Source organism: Aethalodelphis obliquidens, unplaced genomic scaffold (assembly GCF_003676395.1).
Source record: "Aethalodelphis obliquidens isolate GAN/ISIS:26980383/991018 unplaced genomic scaffold, ASM367639v1 scaffold8, whole genome shotgun sequence".
NCBI lineage: Eukaryota > Metazoa > Chordata > Mammalia > Artiodactyla > Delphinidae > Aethalodelphis > Aethalodelphis obliquidens.
The window spans coordinates 49,173,156-49,194,781 of record NW_020837952.1 but is presented as its reverse complement, the minus strand read 5'-3'; the positions used below and the strand labels follow the sequence as shown (position 1 = coordinate 49,194,781).

Sequence of the window (21,626 nt, the reverse complement as noted above, 5' to 3'; positions counted from 1 at the left end):
ATCCACTCTTGTTCAGACTCCCACTCATCAGGCATTCAGGGCTTGACCTCACTGGTCCAAGGTTTTCCTCCCAACTGTATTCCATCAAAATGTCCCATGTCCCATTTTTTTCATGCTCCCTGAAGCTCTAGTTACTCAATTAAACTGATCTTTTCTGAGCTGCTAAAAGGGACATAACAGGAAGACCATTAGATAGAAATCAGAAGACCTGGGTTTACAATTTTGATTTTAGCAGTATCCAAGAGTATGATTTTAGACAAATACTTCCCTTCTCTGAGCCTCAGTTTCCTCATCCATAAAACTGGAGAGTGGGCTAACATGATCTATAAAGGCTCACAGTCTCTTCTAGGCTAATAAACTGATTATCCTCCCACTCGACTTCATTAGAACCAGCACCCTCCTGGTGCTAATGCTCAGCTCTTATTCAGGCCAGTGGAAGAAATATTTTTCAGCAGCTGGAATTTTGACCTCTCTCAAATCACCCTGCGAAGGCATTTTTACCTGCTTGGCGTGGCTCAGAGATAAACTCTACAGCACACCATTTAGCTTGCAACTCAATAGCTAGTATTCCATTTTTTCTGCTTGCTAATCAAACACCAGTTTTATTCAAGGTGGTAACATGACAGCCTAAGAGGGACTCATGATTCATCTCTTCCAGGGGTCAGCAAACAAGTTCTGTGAAGATCCAAAGAGTAAATATTGCAGGCATATGGTCACTGTCACATATGCTTCTCCTTTTCTTCTCTACTCTTTAAAAAACAAGAGGGCTTCCCTGGTGGCGCAGTGGTAGAGAGTCCACCTGCCGATGCAGGGGACACAGGTTTGTGCCCTGGTCCGGGAAGATCCCACATGCTGCAGAGCGGCTGGGCCCGTGAGCCATGGCCGCTGAGCCTGCGCGTCCGGAGTTTGTGATCCACAACGGGAGAGGCCACGACAGTGAGAGGCCCATGTACCACAAAATAAATAAATAAATAAATAAATAAATAATAATAAAAAACAAGAGAGAGCAAGATGGCAGAGTAGAAGGATGTGCTCTCACTCCCTCTTGCGAGAGCACTGGAATCACAACTAACTGCTGAACAATCATTGACAGGAAGACACTGGAACTCACCAGAAAAGTTACTCCAAATCCAAAGACAAAGGAGAAGCCACAGTGAGACAGTAAGAGGAGCACAATCACAATAAAATCAAATCCCATAACTGCAGGGTGGGTGACTCACAAACTGGAGAACACTTATAAGACGGAAGTCCACCCACTGTAGTGAAGGTTCTGAGCCCCACGTCAGGCTTCCTAACCTGGGGTCCAGCATTGGGAGGAGGAATTCCCAGAGAATTAGACTTTGAAGGCTAGCAGGATTTGATTGCAGGACTTTGACAGGACTAGGGAAACAGAGACTCCACTCTTGGAGGGCACAGACAAAGTGTATGCATCGAGACCCAGGGGAAGGAGCGGTGACCCCATAGGAGACTGAACCAGACCTACTTACTAGTGTTAGAGGGTCTCCTACAGAGGCGGGGGTGTCTGTGGCTCACGATGAGGACAAGGACACTGGCAGCAGAAGTTCAGGGAAGTACTCCTTAGTGTGAGCCCTCCCACAGTCTACCATTAGCCCACCAAAGAGCCTGGGTAGGCTCCACTGTTGGGTCGCCTCGGGCCAAGCAATCAACAGGGAGGAAACTCAGTCCCACCAATCAGCAGACAAGTGGATTAAAGTTTTACCGAGCTCTGCCCACCAGAGTAACACCCAGCTCTACCGACCACCAGTCCCTCCCATCAGGAAACCTGCACAAGCCTCTTAGAATAGCCTCAACCACCAGAGGGCAGACAGCAGAAGCAAGAAGAACTACAATCCTGCAGCCTGTGGAACAAAAACCACATTCACAGAAACATAGACAAGATGAAAAGGCAGAGGGCTATGTACCAGATGAAGGAAAAAGATAAAACCCAAGAAAAATAACTAAATGAAGTGGAGATAGGCAACATTCCAGAAAAAGAATTCAGAATAATGATAGTGAAGATGATCCAGGACCTCGGAAAACGAATGGAGGCAAAGATCAAGAAGATGCAAGAAATGCTTAACAAAGACCTAGAAGAATTAAAGAACAAACACCTAGAAGAATTAAAGAACAAACAAACAGAGACAAACAATACAATAACTGAAATGAAAAATACACCAGAAGGAATCAGTAGCAGAATAACTGAGGCAGAAGAATGGATAAGTGACCTGTAAGACAAAATGGTGGAATTCACTGCCGCAGAACAGAATAAAGAAAAAAGAATGAAAAGAAATGAAGACAGCCTAAGAGATCTCTGGAACAACATTAAACGCAACAAAATTCGCATTATAGGGGGTCCCAGAAGGAGAATAGAGAGAGAAATGACCCAAGAAAATATTTGAAGAGATTATAGTCGAAAACTTCCCAAACATGGCACAGTGGTTGAGAGTCCGCCTGCCGCTGCAGGGGACACGGGTTGGTGCCCCGGTCCGGGAGGATCATACATGCTGCAGAATGGCTGGGCCAGTGAGCCATGGCCGTTGGGGCTGCGCATCCGGAGCCTGTGCTCCACAATGCGAGAGGCTGCAGCAGTGAGAGGCCCACGTACCGCAAAACAAACAAACAAACAAACAAAAAACCTATGGGATGCAGCAAAAGCAGTTCTAAGAGGGAAGTTTATAGCTATACAAGCCTACCTCAAGAAACAAGAAAATTCTCAAATAAACAATCTAACCTTACGCATAAATGAACTGGAGAAAGAAGAACAAACAAAGCCCAAGGTTAGCAGAAGGAGAGAAATCATAAAGATTAGAGCAGAAATAAATGAAACAGAAACAAAGAAAACAATAGCAAAGATCAATAGAAGTAAAAGCTGGTTCTTTGAGAAGATAAACAAAATTGATAAACCATTGGCCAGACTCATCAAGAAAAAGAGGGAGAGGATTCAAATCAATAAAAATAGAAATGAAAAAGGAGAAGTTACAAAAGTCATCGCAGAAATACAAAGCATCCTAAGAGACTACTACAAGCAACTCTATGCCAATAAAATGGACAACCTGGAAGAAATGGACAAATTCTTAGAAAGGTATAAGCTTCCAAGACTGAACCAGGAAGAAATAGAAAATATAAACAGACCAATCACAAGGCATGAAACTGAAACTGTGATTAAAAATCTTCCAACAAACAAAAGTCCAGGACCAGATGGCTTCACAGGTGAATTCTATCAAACGTTTAGAGAAGAGTTAACACCCATCATTCTCAAACTCTTCCAAAAAACTGCAGAGGAAGGAACACTCCAAAACTCATTCTGTGAGGCCACCATCACCCTGATACCAAAACCAGACAAAGATACTACAAAAAAAGAAAATTACAGACCAATATCACTGATGAATATGGATACAAAAATCCTCAACAAAATACTGACAAACCGAGTCCAACAGCACATTAAAAGGATCATACACCATGATCAAGTGGGATTTATCCCAGGGATGCAAGGATTCTTCAATGTACACAAATCAATCAATGTGATACACCATATTAACAAACTGAAGGAGAAAAACCATATGATCATCTCAATAGATGCAGAAAAAGCTTTTGACAAAATTCAACACCCATTTATGAAAACGACTCTCCAGAAAGTGGGCATAGAGGGAACCTACTTCAACATAATAAAGGCCATATATGACAAACCCACAGCAAACATCATTCTCAATGGTGAAAACCTGAAAGCATTTCCTCTAAGATCAGGAAAAAGACAAGGATGACCACTCTCACCACTGTTATTCAACATAGTTTTGGAAGTCCAAGCCACGGCAATCAGAGAAGAAAAAGAAATAAATGGAATACGAATTGGAAAAGAAGAAGTAAAACTGTCACTGTTTGCAGATGACATGACACTATACATAAAGAATCCTAAAGATGCCAGCAGAAAACTACTAGAGCTAATCAATGAATTTGGTAAAGTTGCAGGATACAAAATTAAAGCACAGAAATCTCTTGCATTCCTATAAACTAATGATGAAAAATCTGAAAGAGATATTAAGGAAACATTCCCATTTACCATTGCAACAAAAAGAATAAAATACCTAAGAATAAACCTACTGAGGGAGACAAAAGACCTGTATGCAGAAAACTATAAGACACTGATGAAAGAAATTGAAGATGATACCAACAGATGGAGAGATATACCATGTTCTTGGATTGGAAGAATCAACATTGTGAAAATGACTATACTACTCACTGCAATCTACAGATTCAGTGCAATCCCTATCAAATTACCAATGGCCTTTTTTACAGAACTACAGCAAAAAATCCTAAAATTTTTATGAAGACACTAAAGACCCTGAATAGCCAAACCAGTCTTGAGGGAAAGAAACAGAGCTGGAGAAATAAGACTCCCTGACTTCAGACTATACTACAAAGCTACCATAATCAAGAGAGTATGGTACTGACACAAAAACAGAAATACAGATCAATGGAACAGGATAGAAATCACAGAGATAAACCCACATACCTATGGTCAACTAATCTATAAGAAAGAGGCAAGGATATACAATGGAGAAACGACAGTCTCTTCAATAAGTGGTGCTGGAAAAAGTGGACAGATGCATGTAAAAGAATGAATTTAGAATACTCCCTAACACCATACACAAAAATAAACTCAAAATGGATTAGAGACCTAAATGTAAGCCTGGACACTAAAAAACTCTTAGAGGAAAACATAGGAAGAACACTCTTTGACATAAATCACAGCAAGATCTTTGATCCACCTCCTGTAGTAACGGAAATAAAAACAAAAATAAACAAATGGGATCTAATGAAACTTAAAAGCTTTTGCACAGCAAAGGAAACTACAAACAAGATGAAAAGATAACCCTCAGAATGGGAGAAAATATTTGCAAATGAATGAACAGAGAAAGAATTAATCTCCAAAATATATAAACAGCTCATGCAGTTCAATATTAAAAAAACAAACAACCCAATCAAAAAATGGGCAGAGGACCTAAATAGACATTTCTCCAAAGAAGACATACAGATGGCCAAGAAGCACATGAAAAGCTGCTCAACATCACTAATTATTAGAGAAATGCAAATCAAAACTACAGTGAGTTATCACCTCACACCAGTTAGAATGGGCATCATCAGGAAATCTATAAACAACAAATGCTGGAGAGGGTGTGGAGAAAAGGGAACTCTCTTGCACTGTTGGTGGGATTGTAAATTGATACAGCCACTATGGAGAACAGTATGGAGGTTCCTTAAAAAACTAAGAATAGAATTACCATATGACCCTGCAATCCCACTACTGGGCATATACCCAAAGAAAACCATAATTCAAAAAGTCACATGTACCCCAGTGTTCACTGCAGCACTATTTACAATAGCCAGGTCATGGAAGCAACCTAAATACCCATCAACAGATGAATGGATAAAGAAGGTGTGGTACATATATACAATGGAATATTACTCAGCCATAAAAAGGAACAAAATTGGGTCATCTGTAGAGACGTGGATGGATCTAGAGACTGTCATACAGAGTGAAGTAAATCAGAAAAACAAATATCGTATATTAACGCATGTATGTGGAACCTAGAAAAATGGTACAGATGAACTGGTTTGCAGAGCAGAAACTGAGACACAGATGTAGAGAACAAACGTATGGACACCAAAGGGGGAAAGTGGCGGGGGCAGGGGGTGGTGTGATGAATTGAGAGATCGGATTAACATGTATACACTAATATGTATAAAATGGATAACTAATAAGAACTTGCTGTATAAAAAAATAAATAAATAAAAGAAAATTTAAAAAATAAAAGAAAAAGAAAAAACAAAACAAAAGAACATTTTAAGATCATGGGCTGTATAAAAACAAGAGACAGGCTGGATTTGAAGTGGGGGCAATCCAACCATCGTAATTCTACTCTTTTCTATTATTTTGACAAATATTCACTCTCCTATTTTCCCTCTCAGCTACAGATTAGATAAAGTTCTGGACATAAACAAAGTAAAAGAAAAATGTCTACAGAGGGCTTCTGGGAAAGCTGTTTTATTCTTCTTTTTATTTATTTATTTGTTTGTTTGTTTGTTTGTTTATTTGGCTGCTCTGCATTCCATGAGGGATCTCAGTTCCCCGACCAGGGATTGAACCCATGCCCCTGCAATGGAAATGCAGTGTCTTAACCACTGGACCATCAGGGAAGTCCCTGTTGTTGTTTTCTGATAAAAGGAAAACACATAAGAGGTAAGCTACCTGGTGCCTTCTCTGGCCCCATCCAGCTGTTTTAAATGTGGACCTGAATCCTGGACCTGAAGCAGCAATCTTGTGACCATGAGGTCACAAGCCAACATGAGGACAAAACGCCAACAACTTTGGAAGACTTAGCAGAAATACATACAGAGCCTGGGTCCCGGATGATGTTGAGCTCTTGAATAAACCTAGGAACTTTCTACCTCTCGTCTTTTGGTTAAGTAAGATAGTAAATATTTACACAGTTTAAACCACTGTCAGGTTACTCTCTTTTACAATCCAAAACACTCTTAAAGTACTAAAATTAAGAGAAAAATTAATTTTTGAAACTTCAGCCATATTCTAAGGCCCCCACTATGTGCCAAGACCTGGGGTTACAACAGTGAACCACACAACATTCCCGCCCTCATGGGGCTTTCAGTCGAGGTGAAAGATGACAAGGCACAGATAAGTATTAACATACCAATAAGCCACTGAGAGGGAGTGGTGGGCCTTCCTAGCTCTGGCCTTGGTATCCCTATGGACAAGGTATGAAATCCTCAAAAGTCTTTGAAGCATTACCTTCTGAGAGGCAGAACAGTGCAAAGACTAACTGCCTAATGTTCAAAGGCAGACATACAGACCTGGGCTGAAATCCTAGCTCTACCACTTACCAGCCATGTAACTTTGGGCAAATTACGTAACACCTTTGAGCCTCAGTTTTCCTATGTATAAAATGAAGCTCGTAAGAATAAGTTACCTCCTAGGACCACTGTGATAATTGAATGAGAGATATTGGAATTAAAGCACTTCTCATTGCTTAACAGATGATAGCCATATATACATATTAAATATAAATATATACATATATACAACTTTGTTTAACAATATATGCTTAGAAGAACAGCCAGAAAGAAATACAAAAACATCAAGAGTGGTTACCTCTGGATAGCAGGATAGAGGCAATTATTTTTCTTCCTCATATCTTTTCCCCTATATTTTTCAAATATATACATGCATGACTCATATAGCCAGGGGGTATATTTCTTTAATGTAGTATTTTTGCGTTTTGAAAGCAAAAACAAAACATGGACTGATAGAAGTCAGGTGGCCCACGTTTTAGATCTAGCACTGGCACCAACATGAGCTCCACATCAACCCTAGATTTGTTCCTGAGGATATTTCTAAATTGCTACACTGGAACCTAAGCAAAGAGTGTAGTCTATTGGGCTGATGAGACTGAAGTCAGAGTTTGTAGATGACAGAGTGGCTAAGATATAAGGAGCAACATTCCAGAGAGAAGAGAAGAAGACAGACATGCCTGCATTCAAACTCCCCTCAAGTCTTTAGCCCATTCCTATGCTGCACATGCAGAGAGTGAGAAACCAAAAAAACCAAAGAGAAAACATCAGCTTAGAGGCTAAAGAACTGGTCATTGATTAGCTAGGGTGTCAGAAGTTGGAGTTCAAGCTGGGTCAAGGTAGAAGGAACTTGGTAAATACCCAGGGCTTTCAGTTGTGGACCCTGAAAAGCTATGACGTAGGAGTAAAGACCACACTCTGGTAGTATGGACAAAATTGAAATAGACTGGACTTAACCAAGGCTTGACAGGATCAAGGAGACTTGCTGGTTCTCTATCTGCCTGCTAGAACAAAATTTAACACTCTGTGGAGGATGTTATTAACATCATTCACCCAAAACCTCTCCAACTTTGCATTCATAATGTCGAGCACTGAATCAAAAACTATAAGGTACATTGAAAAACAAGACCAAAACACTGAAATCCAAGGAAAAAACAGGTAATAGAAATAGACCCAGAGATGATTGAGATATTAGAGTTATCAGACAGGGACTTTAAAATAACTATGGTTAATAAGATTAAGGAGATAGAGGAAAGGACAGTCAAATTAGATGAAGTGATGGACAAAACAGACGAAAAATGTAGAATATCAACTGAGATTTGGAAAAAAAAAAAAAAAGAATCAACTGAGCATCTACCATAAAAGAAAGAATACAATATCTGAAATTAAGATAACTTGGGTAGGGGACTTCCCTGGTGGTCCAGTGGCTAGGACTCCAAGCTCCTAATGCAGGGGGCCCGGGATTGATCTGTGGTCAGGGAACTAGATACCATGTGCCACAATTAAGAGTTCACATGCCACAACTAAAGATCCCTCATGCTGCAACTAAAAGATCCTGCATGCTGCAACTAAAGAAAGATCCCTTATGTTACAACGAAGACCCCGCGTGCCGCAACTAAGACCCAGTGCAGCCAAATAAATAGATAAATGAATGAATGAATGAATGAATAAATAAATGAAAATAGACCACAAAACTATATAAAAAAAAGGTAACTTGGATGGGCTTAATAGCAGACTCTAGACATGACAGAAAATGGGAATTGACAACTGAAAATGATGTCAACAGGAAACACCAAACTGAAGAATGAAGAGAGAAAAATGGACAAACCAGAGCAGAGTGTTAAGAAACATATGGGGTACAGTCAAAGGTCTAGTATTCATGTAACTGGAATTCAGGAGATAAGGGAGAATGGGGCAGAAAAGATATCTGAAGAGACAATGGTGAACAATTTTACAAATTTCATGAATGACAACCCACAGATGCTAGCAGCTCAGTGAACCCCAAGAAGGAAAAATATAAGAAAACCATATTTATGTACATCACAGTCAAACTGCTGTAAACTAAAGAGAAAGAAAAAAATCTTTTGCCTGAGACAAAAAGACATTGTATTCAAAGGAGTAAAAATAAGTCTGATGGGGCTTCCCTGGTGGCGCAGTGGTTGAGAGTCCGCCTGCCGATGCAGGGGACGCGGGTTCGTGCCCCGGTCCGGGAGGATCCCACATGCCACAGAGCGGCTGGGCCCGTGAGCCATGGCCACTGAGCCTGCGCATCCGGAGCCTGTGCTCTGCAGCGGGAGAGGCCACAACAGTGAGAGGCCCGCGTACCACAAAAATAAAAAATAAAAATAAAAAAATAAGTCTGATAACTAACTTCTAGAAGCCAGAAGACAATGCAATAAAAATTTTAAAGGGTTGAAAGGAAAAAAATCTTACCAGACTAGAATTCTATATCCAGCAAAAACGTCCTTCAAAAATGTAGGTGAAATAATACTGTTTTTCATGATCTACACTACTCTATACTGCACTACCAGAAATAGTAAAGGAGTTTCTTTGGGTTAAAGAAATAATGATCCCAGATGGAAGCATGGACTTGCTGACAAGAATGATGAGCCCTGGAAAGGGCAAATATGTGAATACATATATTCACATATTAAAATATGTGAATGACTAATATTTAAAACAATAATAATAATAATGTCTTATAGGGCTTATAACATACGTAGATGTAAAATACATTAAAGCAATAGCACAGAGGGTGGGAAGGCGGTAAATGAGGTTAAACTATGAGAGCGTTCGTGCACTGTATTTGAAGTGGGGGAAGGATTAACGTGAGGCAGACGTGAAAGGAAGGGTACATAGTGTAATCCCTGAAAACACTCTAAAAGAATATCTAATTGGAAAGCTAGCAGAGAAAAACATTAAAAATATTTAATTGCATTAATCCTTCCCAAAAAAGGAACAAGGGAGGAATAAGGAAATAAAGTCAGATGGGAGAAATAAAAACTAAATACAGTACCAAGTTTGTTGCTTTAAGCCCAACAATGTAAGTAACTATATTAAATTTAAATGATCTAAATATTCCAATTAAAGGTAAAGATTATTTGACTAGCTTTTAAAAACTATATAAAAATCTTAATATTGAATTCAGAAAGGTTGAAAATTAAAAGACAAAGATACACCGTAACAACCCCAATAAAAAAGAAAGCTAGGGCTTCCCTGGTGGTGCAGTGGTTGAGAGTCCGCCTGCCGATGCAAGGGACACGGGTTCGTGCCCCGGTCCGGGAAGATCCCACATGCCGTGGAGCGGCTGGGACCGTGAGCCATGGCCGCTGAGCCTGCGCGTCCGGAGCCTGTGCTCCACAGCGGGAGAGGCCACAACAGTGAGAGGCCCACGTACCGCAAAAGAAAAAAAAAAGAAAGAAAGCTGGTGTAGTTATATTAACATCAGACAAAATAGACTTGAAGGCAAAAAGTATTACTAGAAATAAGGAGGGACATCTAATAATGATAAAAAGGATCATTTCAACAAGAGGATACAACAATACTAAATTTCTAAGAAATTAACACTTCAAAACACATAAAGCAGCAATTAACAAAACTGAAGAGATAGATAACCACAATATAACACCTCTTTCAGTACCTTATAGACAACAACAAAATCCATAAGGATATGGCACATCTGAATAACATGATTAACCAACCTGACCTAATTGATAGTTACAGAACATTCCATCCAAAAACAGCAGAATACACATTCTTTACAAGCATACATGAGCATTTGCCCAATAGACCATATGTTTGGACAAAAAAACAAGTCTCACTAATTTTAAATATTGAAGTCATACAGAATATGTTCTCTGACCACAGTGGATTATAATATAAATCAGTAACGGAAAGGCAACTAGGAAATCCCCAACTTTTTAGAAATTAAGCAATAGATTTCTAAATGAATCATAGGTAAAATAAGAAATCACAATAGGAATTAGAAAATAAGTTTGTATGGTAATGGAAGTATGACACCAGAAGAATTATGTGAAACAGTTAAGTAGTGCTTAGAGGAAATTTTATAACTTTAAATGCCTATCTTAGAAAAGGTTGAAAATCAATGATCTAGGTGTCTATCTCACAATAGAAAAAGAAAAAAAATTAAACTCAAAGAAAGCATAAGGAAGGAAAAACTAGAGAAAAGAGCAAAAGTAAATGAAATTTTTAAAAGATGTAAATTGAGGAAAAAAAAAAAGCCAAAAGTTGGATACCTGAAAAGACTAATACAATTGATAAACTCTGGCAAAACTGATCAAGAAAAATGGAGAAAACATATCAGAAATGAAAGGACATTATTGTAGATGCTAAAAGCACGACAAAAAGTAATAAAAGGAATGTTTAAACAATATCATGTAAATAAATTTGAAAATTTAGATGAAATGAATTCCTTAAAAATAACAATTTGCTTAAAGTAACAAAACAAGAAATAGAAAAATATGAATAATTCTATTGCTATTTTAAAAACTGAATCCATCATTAAAAACTTTCCCTCAAGGAAAACTCCAAACCCAGATGACTTCAGTGTTAAGTTTTTCCTAATATTTAAGAAATAAATGAAGCCAATCTTACACAAACTTTTCAAAAGAACAGAAAAAAAAGAAAGTTTCCACGTTTTTATAAGGACTGTATAATCTTGATGCCAAAACCTGACGAGGATAAAAGGAAAATCATTGGTCAATAAATCTAATAAACAGAGATGTCAAAATTCTTAACAAAATAGTTGTCAATCTAACCTAGAAAAATACAAAAAATCAAACTTTTGACCAAGTGCAGTGTCTTCTAGGAATGCAAGATTGGTTTAACTTCAAAAATTTAATCAATGTAATTCACAACATTAACAGAATAAAGGAGAAAAACATATGATCAGCTCATATGTTCAGCTCAGTAAACCATTTGATAAAGTTCAACACCCATTTAAGAAAAGTCTCTCAGCAAACCAGGGATTCAATAATGATACCTACAAGAAGTTCATAACAACCATCATGCTTAGTGGTGAAACATTAAATGTTTTCCCCTAGGTAAGGAACAAGGCAAGAATGTCTGCTATCACCACTTCAACTCAGCGTTGCAGTAGAGGTCCCAGCAGATGCACCAAGGCACAGAAAAGAAATAAAAATATAAAGACTATAAAAGAAAATGCAAAGCTATCATTATCCGGTGACATGATTATGTTCATAGTAAACTCATAAATAATAGGCAAATTTAGCAAAGTGCCTGGTTACAGTCATTATCTAAAAAGTAAATTGCATTTTCATATACTAGCAACTGACAATTAGAAAGCATTTAAAAATAATACTACTTACAATAGTACTGAAAAATATCAATTACCTAGGAATAAATCTAATGAAAGATGTGAAAAATCTCTACACTGAAATCTGCAAAATACTGTTGAGAGAAACTAAAGGCCATCTAATACATGGAGGTTTAAACCACATACACAGATTAGAAATTTGATGTCGGCAAGATGTTATTCTTCTGAAATTAACTGTGGATACAATGTAATCCCAATCAAAATTCTAGCAGATTTTTTTTGTGCATGTGAAAATAGATAAGCTGATTCTAAAATCTATATAGAAATATTAAGAACTTAACCAAAACCATCTTGAAAAAGAGGTCTTATGCCACCATGTATTACAATGTACCATAAAAGGTACAGTAATAAAGATTATTGTACTGGCTCTAAAACAATCAGACCAATGATTCAGAATAAAGATCAAGACATAGATCCACATGTATATGATCTCCTGATTTATGACCAGTGGGTAAAGGGCATTCTTTTCAGAAAAAATGGTGCTCTATCAGTCAAAATTAAAAATAAAAAAAGAATTTTGACTCCTCCCTCACACCATTTACAAAAATTCCAGATGTCTGTTGATAGAAAAGTAAAAAGTAAAATAATAAAAATTCTAGATAATAAAATGAAGAAAACCTTCACGACCTTAGGTAGGCAAAATTTTCTGAATATGACACAAAAGCACTAACTATAAAAGAAAAACATTGATAACTGGGTTTTATTAGAAGTAAGAACTTCTGTTCATCAAAAGATACCACTAAAAGAATGAAAAGGCAGACCACAAACTTCAATACTTTTATCTAACAAATATCTCCTATTCAAAATATGAAAACAACTCTTACAAATCATTAAGGGAAAGACAAATAGCACAATCAAAAAACAACAACAACAAAACCTGACAAGTAAAATCCTGAACAGGTAGTTCACAAAAGAAGATGTCCACAAGAATATTCAGAGCACCAATCCTCCTCAAACTCAAAAGATGGAAGAGGAGTGAACACTTCCAAACTCATTCTACAAGCCCAGCATTACCCTGATACCAAAGCCAGACGAAGACACTACAAGAAAACTACAGATCAATATCCTTTATGTACAGTGATGCAAAAATCCCCAAGAAAATGCGAGTTAACATAATTCAACAGTGTATTAAAAGGATTATACACTATGACCAAGTGGGATTATTACTTGAATGCTAGGATAGCTCAACATACAAAAAGCAATCCATATAATAAACCACATTAACAGAACAACCACATGATCATCTCAATTGATGCAGAAATAGCATTTGAAAAAATTCAAAATCTTTTCATGATAAAAATACTCAACAACATAGGAAGAGAAGAAAACTATTTTACCAGAGTAAAGCCTATATGAAAAACCTACAGCAAACGTCATACTCGGTGGAAAGACTACAAGCTTTTCCTCTAAGATGAGGAACACTTTGGCCACTTCTATTCAACATACTGCCAGAAGAAGAACACACACACACAAACACACACACAAACACACACACACACTGCTAGAACTAATAATGAATTGAGCAAAGTTGCAAGATACAGAATCAACATACAAAGTCTGCTGCATTTTTCTGCACTACCAATGAACAATCCAAAAAGGAAATTAAGAAAACAACTCTAAGGACTTCCCTCGTGGTCCAGTGGTAAAGAATCCGCCTTCCAATGCAGGGGACACGGGTTCGATCTCTGGTCGGGGAACTAAGATCTCACATGCCGGGGGGCAACAAAGCCCGAGTGCCACAACTATTGAGCTCGCGCGCCTCAACTAGAGAGCCCATGTGCCACAAACTACAGAGCCTACATGCTCTGGAGCCCATGCCACAACTAGAGAAGAGAAAACCCACACTCCACAAGTAGAGAGAAGCCTGCACACGGCAACGAAGAGCCTGCGTGCCACAACAAAGACCCGACACAGCCAAATAAATAAATATTTAAAAAAAGAAAGAAAACAATTCTATTTACAATAGCACCAAAAGGAATAAAATACTTAGAAATGAACTTAACCAAGGAAGCAAAAGGCTTGTACACTGAAACTATAAAACATTGCTGAAAGAATTAAAGAAAACATCAGTAAATGTGAAGACATCCTGTGTTTACGGACTGGAAGACTTAATATTGTTAAGATGTCAATACTATCCAAAGAGATCTATAGATTCGATGCAATCCCTATAAAAATCCTAACAACACTTTTTTGCAGAAATAGAAAAATCCATCCTAAAATTCATATGGAATCTCAAGGGACTCCAAATAGCCAAAACAATCTTGAAAAAGAACAACATTAAAGATCTCACATTTCCTGATTTCAAAACTCAGTACAAAGCTACAGTAATTAAAACAGTGTGGTACTGGCATAGAGACAGACATATAGACCAATGAACAGAATAGAGATTCCAGATACATACACGGTCAAATGACTTTTGACAAGGGTGTCAACATTCAATGGGGAAAGCACAGTCTTTTCAACAAATGGTGTTGGGAAAAATGGATATCCAGAAACAAAAGAATGAATGTGAATCCTTACCTTACACCATGTATAAAAATTAACTCAAAATGGATCAAAGAACTAAACATAACAGCTAAAACTATAAAACTTTTGAAAAAAAACATAGAGGAAAACCTTCATGACATTGGATTTGTCAATGATTTCTTGGATATGACACCAAAGCACAGGCAACAAAAGAAAAAATAAATAAATTAGACTACATCAAAATTGAAAACTTCTGTGCATCAAAGAACACAATCAACAGAGTAAAAGGCAACCCACAGAATGAGAAAAAAATATGTGCACAACATATATCTGATAAGGGGTTAATATGCAAAATATATAAAGAACTACAATTTACCAAGAAAAAAGTAAACAATCTGATTTAAAAGCAGTCAAAAGACTTGAATAGACATTTCTAAAAAGAATATATACAAATAATCAATAAGCACATGAAAAGATGTTCAACATCACTAATCATTAGGGAAATACCTACAATTCAACAACAACAAAAATAAACAATCTGATTAACAAATGGTCAAAAGACTTGAATAGGCATTTCTCCAAAGTGTATATACAAATGGTCAATAAGCACATGAAAAGATGCTCAACATCACTAATCATTAGGGAAATACAAATCAAAACCACAATTAGATACTACTTTATACACTGGAATGACTATTACAAAAAAAAACCCAGAAAAACAGAAAATAACAAGTATTGGCAAGGATGTCGAGAAACTGGAACTCTAGCACATTGCTGGTGAGAATGTAAAATGGTGCAGCCACCATGAAAATATGGCAGTTCCTCAAAATATTAAACATAGAATTACCACATGATCCAGCAATTCCACGTCTGGTTATATATCCAAAAGAACTGAAAGCAGAAATCGACCAGATATTTGTATACCCATGTTTATAGCAGCATTATTCACAATAGCCAAAAGGTAGAAACAGCCCAAATGTCCATCAGTGGATGAACAGATAAACAAAATGTGGTATATACATACAAGCGTGTGTCATTCAACCTTAAAAAGGAAGGAAATTCTGATACATGCTACAACATGGATGAACCCTGAAGACATTAAGCTAAATAAAATTAGCCAGTCACAAAAGGACAAATACTATGTGATTCCACTTATATGAGATTCTTACAGTAGTCAAATTCATAGAGGCAGAAAGTAGAAGAGTAGTTGCTAGGGACTAGGGGGAAAGGGGAATGGAGAGTTATTGTTTAATGGGTACAGAATTTTAGTTTGGGAGATGTAAAATGTTCTGGAGGTGGATGGTGGTGATGGTTGCAAAACAAGGGGAATGTACTGAATGCCACTGAACTATATACTTAACATGGTTAAAATGATACATTTTATGTTAGGTATATTCCACCACAATAAAATACACTTAAAAAAGAATGTTCAGAGATGCTTAAGAAAGAGTCAAAAACTCGAAACAATTTAAATATCCATCAACGTTTATACTGATATGTATACTGTGATATATGCATACCGTGGAGTACTATACAGCAATGAAAAAGAAAAACTACTGTGACATACAACAGTATGGCTAAATCTTCCACGAAGATTCCCTGAATCTTCGAGAAAATTGAACTAAGGAGATGCCCTTTACCAACCAAGAGAAACACTCTGTCCCTGCTGGAAATGACTTTTATAATAAGCTGCCCCCTTTTTGCAGTGCTTTAGGAGCAATTACAAGTCCCAAGTAGTCTTCTGCTCTTAATATAAGGCACCCACAGCCCCAGTCTGACATAACACAGGGAAAGGTGTAAACAGAGCAGTTTGTATCTTTCCATTAATACCAATTCTCTAGATCAAGATCCAGGAGAAATTGTTACTTTCAAACACCAAGGACATTTGTGACTCTAAAATAACAGTCCCATGACACGCTTTAAACCCACATCTACGTGGAATGGCCTTTCCCATTCAAGGTCCACATTTTCCCACTGGAGCATCACTGAGATGGGGTCTTTAGGGACTCAGACAATAAAAATGTGTAAACGGCAAGTTTTTGCCGTGGCCTCAGTTTCCACGTTCACCTGACTGCATTGCACTCCTTACTGCAGGATATTACAGGGAGGGCCTGGGGTATTTCATAAATGGCTGGAGAGCCTCTTGTTTCAGGTAACTTGCCCCAGTCTAGCATTCTAGAAGCACCATTCCTCATCAGGACACAGTCCGCATCCAGGACACCATGGAAGAATGAGTTTCAAGCACTTACTTTCATCATTAGAAACATTCCCCAGAGATGTGTGGCTAGAATAACGTTTGTTTTCACTTTCATTGAGACATCTTTCAATCCAGCTCTCTAAAAATGAAAAGAAAGAAAATCATGTTGTTGGTGTCTGTGAAGAGAAGAGAACATCATCAATGCGCTAGATTTAAATGCCCATCAACTTTCATCTGAGATCTGCCCAGACTGGCGTTGGATTTGACAGGAAGCCCCGCGTGCACCATTGCTGATGAGACTTGGCTGAGTAGTTTGGAGGCAAAATGGTAATTTGAAGCCCCACTTGAGTATTTCTTGGTCAAATTCTACTAATTCTGGAGTATTCATAGTACCAACTGAGGATTATGTTTTTTCAAAAGAAGATACATTCCTGAGAACTAGTTTGTAAAACAAAATTTGGTCAACTGAATCACTAGTGGTGGTTTGGAGACTTGTAAACTAGCAGCAGAACCCTTTCTTCAAAAGAAAACAAAAAAGAAAAGCAGATACAACCCTGAGGGCCCTGGTTGAAGAAGCGGAGGGCAGGGAACCTTGCAGCTTCCCACCCTTTGCCAGCGACCCCTGAAGGGGCTCTTCCAAGCATAGACTGAAGGTCACTGCAGGAGGAGGCATCAAAAGCTCGGTAATAGTCATCCATTACTTTTGAAATCCAGAAGACCATGGATTTTTTAAAATCCAGTTCCAAAGGCTACAAATGTACTTTCCACAATGTAGCATAATGCTTATTCTATCATCTAGACCAGGGGTCCCCAACCCCTGGGCCGAAGGACCAGTACCGGTCCATGGCCTGTTAGGAACCGGGCTGCACAGCAGGAGGTGAGAGGCGGGCAAGCGAGCGACGCTTCATCTGTATTTACAGCTGCTCCCCGTCACTCACATTACGGCCTGAGCTCTGCCTCCTGTCAGCATTATGGTGAGTTGTATAATTATTTCATTATATATTACAATGTAATAATAATAGAAATAAAGTGCACAGTAAATGTAATGCGCTTGAATCATCCCGAAACCAGCCCTCACCCCCCCGCCACCCCCATCAGTGGAAAAACTGTCTTCCACGAAACCGGTCCTGGTGCCGAAAAGGCTGGGGATCACTGATCTAGACCACCCACTATTCATTCATTTATTCCACAGCATCAGCTAAGTACATCATTTCTGCTATAATGCTTGTTTTGAAAACACCAATGCGTTCAATGCAAGTGATACATTAGGGAACAATTTGTGCCTAGCACAAACTTTCTGTTTGCTTATGCTTGATTTCTTCCTTAAAAAACATCAAACGAATGCAGAAAACTGCACATAGCTGAACTGAGCCCTGTAGGAATATGCAAAAATGCACACGTGTTCACACCTCAAACATCTACCAGCTACTTGAGTTTACAGTGTGGGTTGTGAGCCACACCTGCCCAGATAACCCACGTTCTAACATTTCACAATAACACACAAGCTGCAGCCCTTCTGAAGTCCACTTCCAAAAGCAAACTTCAGGGCTTCCCTAGTGGCAGAATGGTTAAGAATCCGCCTGCTAATGCAGGGGACACGGGTTCGAGCCTTGGTCCGGGAAGATCCCACGTGCTGCGGAGCAACTAAGCCCGTGCACCACAACTACTGAGCCTGCGCTCTAGAGCCCACAAGCCACAACTACTGAGCCTGAGCTCTGGAGCCCACGAGCCACAACTACTGAAGCCCACGCACCTAGAGCCCATGCTCCGCAACAAGAGAAGCCACCACAGTGAGAAGCCCGTGCACTGCAACGAAGTGTAGCTCCCGCTCGCTGCAACTAGAGAAAGCCCGCGTGCAGCAACAAAGACCCAACACAGCCAAAAATAAATAAATTAAATAAATTTTAAAAAACGTATTATAAAAAAAACTATTAAGGATTCGTAGCGCTTCAAAAGCAACTTCAAGTCCAAGGTGAAGTGTCATATTTATTGTATTTATGCGCCTCTTAACCATTTAACATGTGTAAAACTGTGCTATCCTTTCTATTAGGTTCCTATCTTTTTTCCCATGCGTCACTGACAAAGTTTTTGAGTGTTGTGCCCCTAGCTTATTATTCCAGTGATCTCTGTACTTTTTATTGTGCAATTTTGTAGAATGATGGTGATTTGGGGGAATGCATATGTGGTATTATAGCAGAACTGACTATACCTATGGATGTGTGCTTTGAACAGTGCTGTCTCCCCCTGCCTTCTTTATAATATGGGAGCTAGCATTTATTGAACCCCTATTTTAACACGCCAGGCCCTTTACATATGTTATCTCATTGAATTTGGACAGTTCTCTGAAGTAAGGATTTTCATCTCCAGTTTCCCTAGAGAGCAACTGAAGCTTAATTGAGTAATGTGACGCCTCGTAATTCAAAGAGCCAAGGAAAAGATCATTACTTTTCCTTGGCTCTTAGTAACATATTGTAAAAGGAAGCCATGCTAACGCTGGCGAGTAAGCTGTGTAGTGAGGGGAAAGCAAACGTCAACAGCAAGGAGAAATGTTAGGGTTTTGGTTTGTATTTTATGTCCCAACAAACTGCTCTTTTAAAAGCTGCTTCCAAAATTGTAAATAAGTAGGAGAGAAATATCAGGGGAGGAACAGGAGCCAGATTGTTAAAGAGTATATGGAAATCTGGTATTTCTAAGGAAACACTGAGCTGCAGAGAGATTCAAAACATTAAAACGCTACCCCCTTCCAGATTTCAAATGCACAACATAGAAACAAATGGCCTGTAATGTTTTCAAAGCTGTGATGGCACAGGATGGGTGTTTCTCATCACATCTTATGCAAAACCACATCTGGATACAAATCTCCGGGATTCTTTTCAGAACTCTCTAGAATGTCTCTACTCAGATCTTCTAACCCTTTCAAGTCCTGGCACATTTTCCCTGGCAACAGCCATGGCTGATTTTGGATGGCGTCCCCTGAAATCTGCGGTCCCTCCCTCCACCAAAGCACACCACCAAAAGCAATGTCTATTGTTCTGGGCCAGTCCCTGGTCTTCCCAGCTAGGTGTGCACACCTTTGCACTCTCACGTGCATGTAGGCACACAACATTCACACGTACACCACCACCCTCTTTCATCAGAAACAGGGAACTAAGGCAACACTCTCCCTCTCACCCATCTGCCAGTGCCAAGATCAGGCCTGCCATCGCTGGAGTCCTGGAAGGGCCTACTGTTGCAGGTGAGAGTTCCCAGTGATTGGTGGGGCACACGCTCTGAAGAACTCATGGCAACATTCCAGAGAAGAGCTGGCTTTGAGCACCATGTGGGCCAAGAGAGGCAACACCCACCCACGAGAGTTCAAGTCAAAGAATTTTGCTGATGGCTGCACCTCTCCCCCCACTGCCCAGCCTCGACCCTGGAGAAAGGTGAAAGCAAGGTTACAGAAGGGAAAGAGGGTAGAGAGAAGAAATCTCACCAAGTACTCCCTTCCCCCACCCACTGCCCCCACATAGGGCTCTCTGACTCCTGGCTTATGCCCGTAGCCACTCTGCTACCCAGCTCTGCTCCCAGGAGCAACACAGAGTAAGTTTGGTCTCTGTTGCAGACGGCAGATATAGGGAGGAGCCACCATGTCTCCATTTTTCTTTCTTTTTCCTTTTTACTTATTTATTTATTTTTAATTTATTTATTTTTGGCTGCGTTGGGTCTTTGTTGCTGTGCACAGGCTTCTCTCTAGTTGTGGCGAGCGGGAGCTACTCTTTGTTGCGGTGCGCAGGCGGTGGCTTCTCTTGTGGCGGAGCACGGGCTCTAGGCGCACGGGCTTCAGTAGTTGTGGCACAAGGGCTCAGTAGGTGTGGCTCACGGGCTCTAGAGCGCAGGTTCAGTAGTTGTGGCTCACAGGCTTAGCTGCTCCGTGGCATGTGGGATCTTCCTGGACCAGGGCTCAAACCCGTGTCCCCTGAACTACCAGGCGGATTCTTAACCACTGTGCCACCAGGGAAGCCCTTGATGTGGACCATTTTTAAAGTCTTTACTGAATTTGTCACAACACTGCTTCTGCTCTATGTTTTGGTCCCTTGGCCCCGAGGCATGTGGGATCCTAGCTCCCCGACCAGGGATCGAACCCACACCCCCTGCACCGGATGGCGAAGTCCCAACCACTGGACTGCCAGGGAAGTCCCTGTCTCCATTTTTCTAGTCAAAGTACTCCACTTGTTTCAGCTCTTTCTTGGGAGAAATTGTTCCCACTTCTTTGCCATCCTGTTCATCTATTTCTGGCTGTCTTCTATGTCTGTTTGAACATGTGGCACCCAGGATGAGCTCTGAGGGTTCAGATGGGGTCTGAGCAGTGCCAAATACAGCAGAACCATCACATCTATTGCTCTGGACATGGGGGTTTCCAGTGCATTCAAAGGTCTTGCATTCCAGACTGCATGGATGCAACACTCTGAAATATCTCTACAGGCCATGGGCCTTGGAGCCCTTTGACGTTTGTCTTCTTCCCTAGGGGGACCCTCAACAGTGGCATCTGAAACTCGTGTCCCATAAGTTAGGTTGCTCCACAGGATTGGAAGGCCTCTATTTAGGTCACCTGAAGTAAACTTTATATACTTTAAAACTACTAATAATGGATTTTTGTCTTGCAAAGATCAAGAATTACTCAACCAGAATGACAGGTATACTGAATTTTTAATAAAGCACTGTGTTCATCTATCTTACTTATTACATACATTAAGTGACTTAATA

At 39.5% G+C, this 21,626-nt stretch overlaps 1 protein-coding gene across 1 annotated transcript in view; it reads right to left on the bottom strand.

Annotated features, from left to right (window-relative positions):
* The window catches only part of RFX4 (regulatory factor X4), a 164,964-nt gene that overhangs the window by 121,560 nt on the left and 21,778 nt on the right, over nt 1-21,626 (bottom strand). Inside the window, exon 2 of the mRNA XM_027107437.1 lies at nt 16,936-17,022. Within this exon, the coding sequence (XP_026963238.1) occupies nt 16,936-17,022 (87 nt within the window). The remainder of the gene's footprint in view (nt 1-16,935; nt 17,023-21,626) is intronic.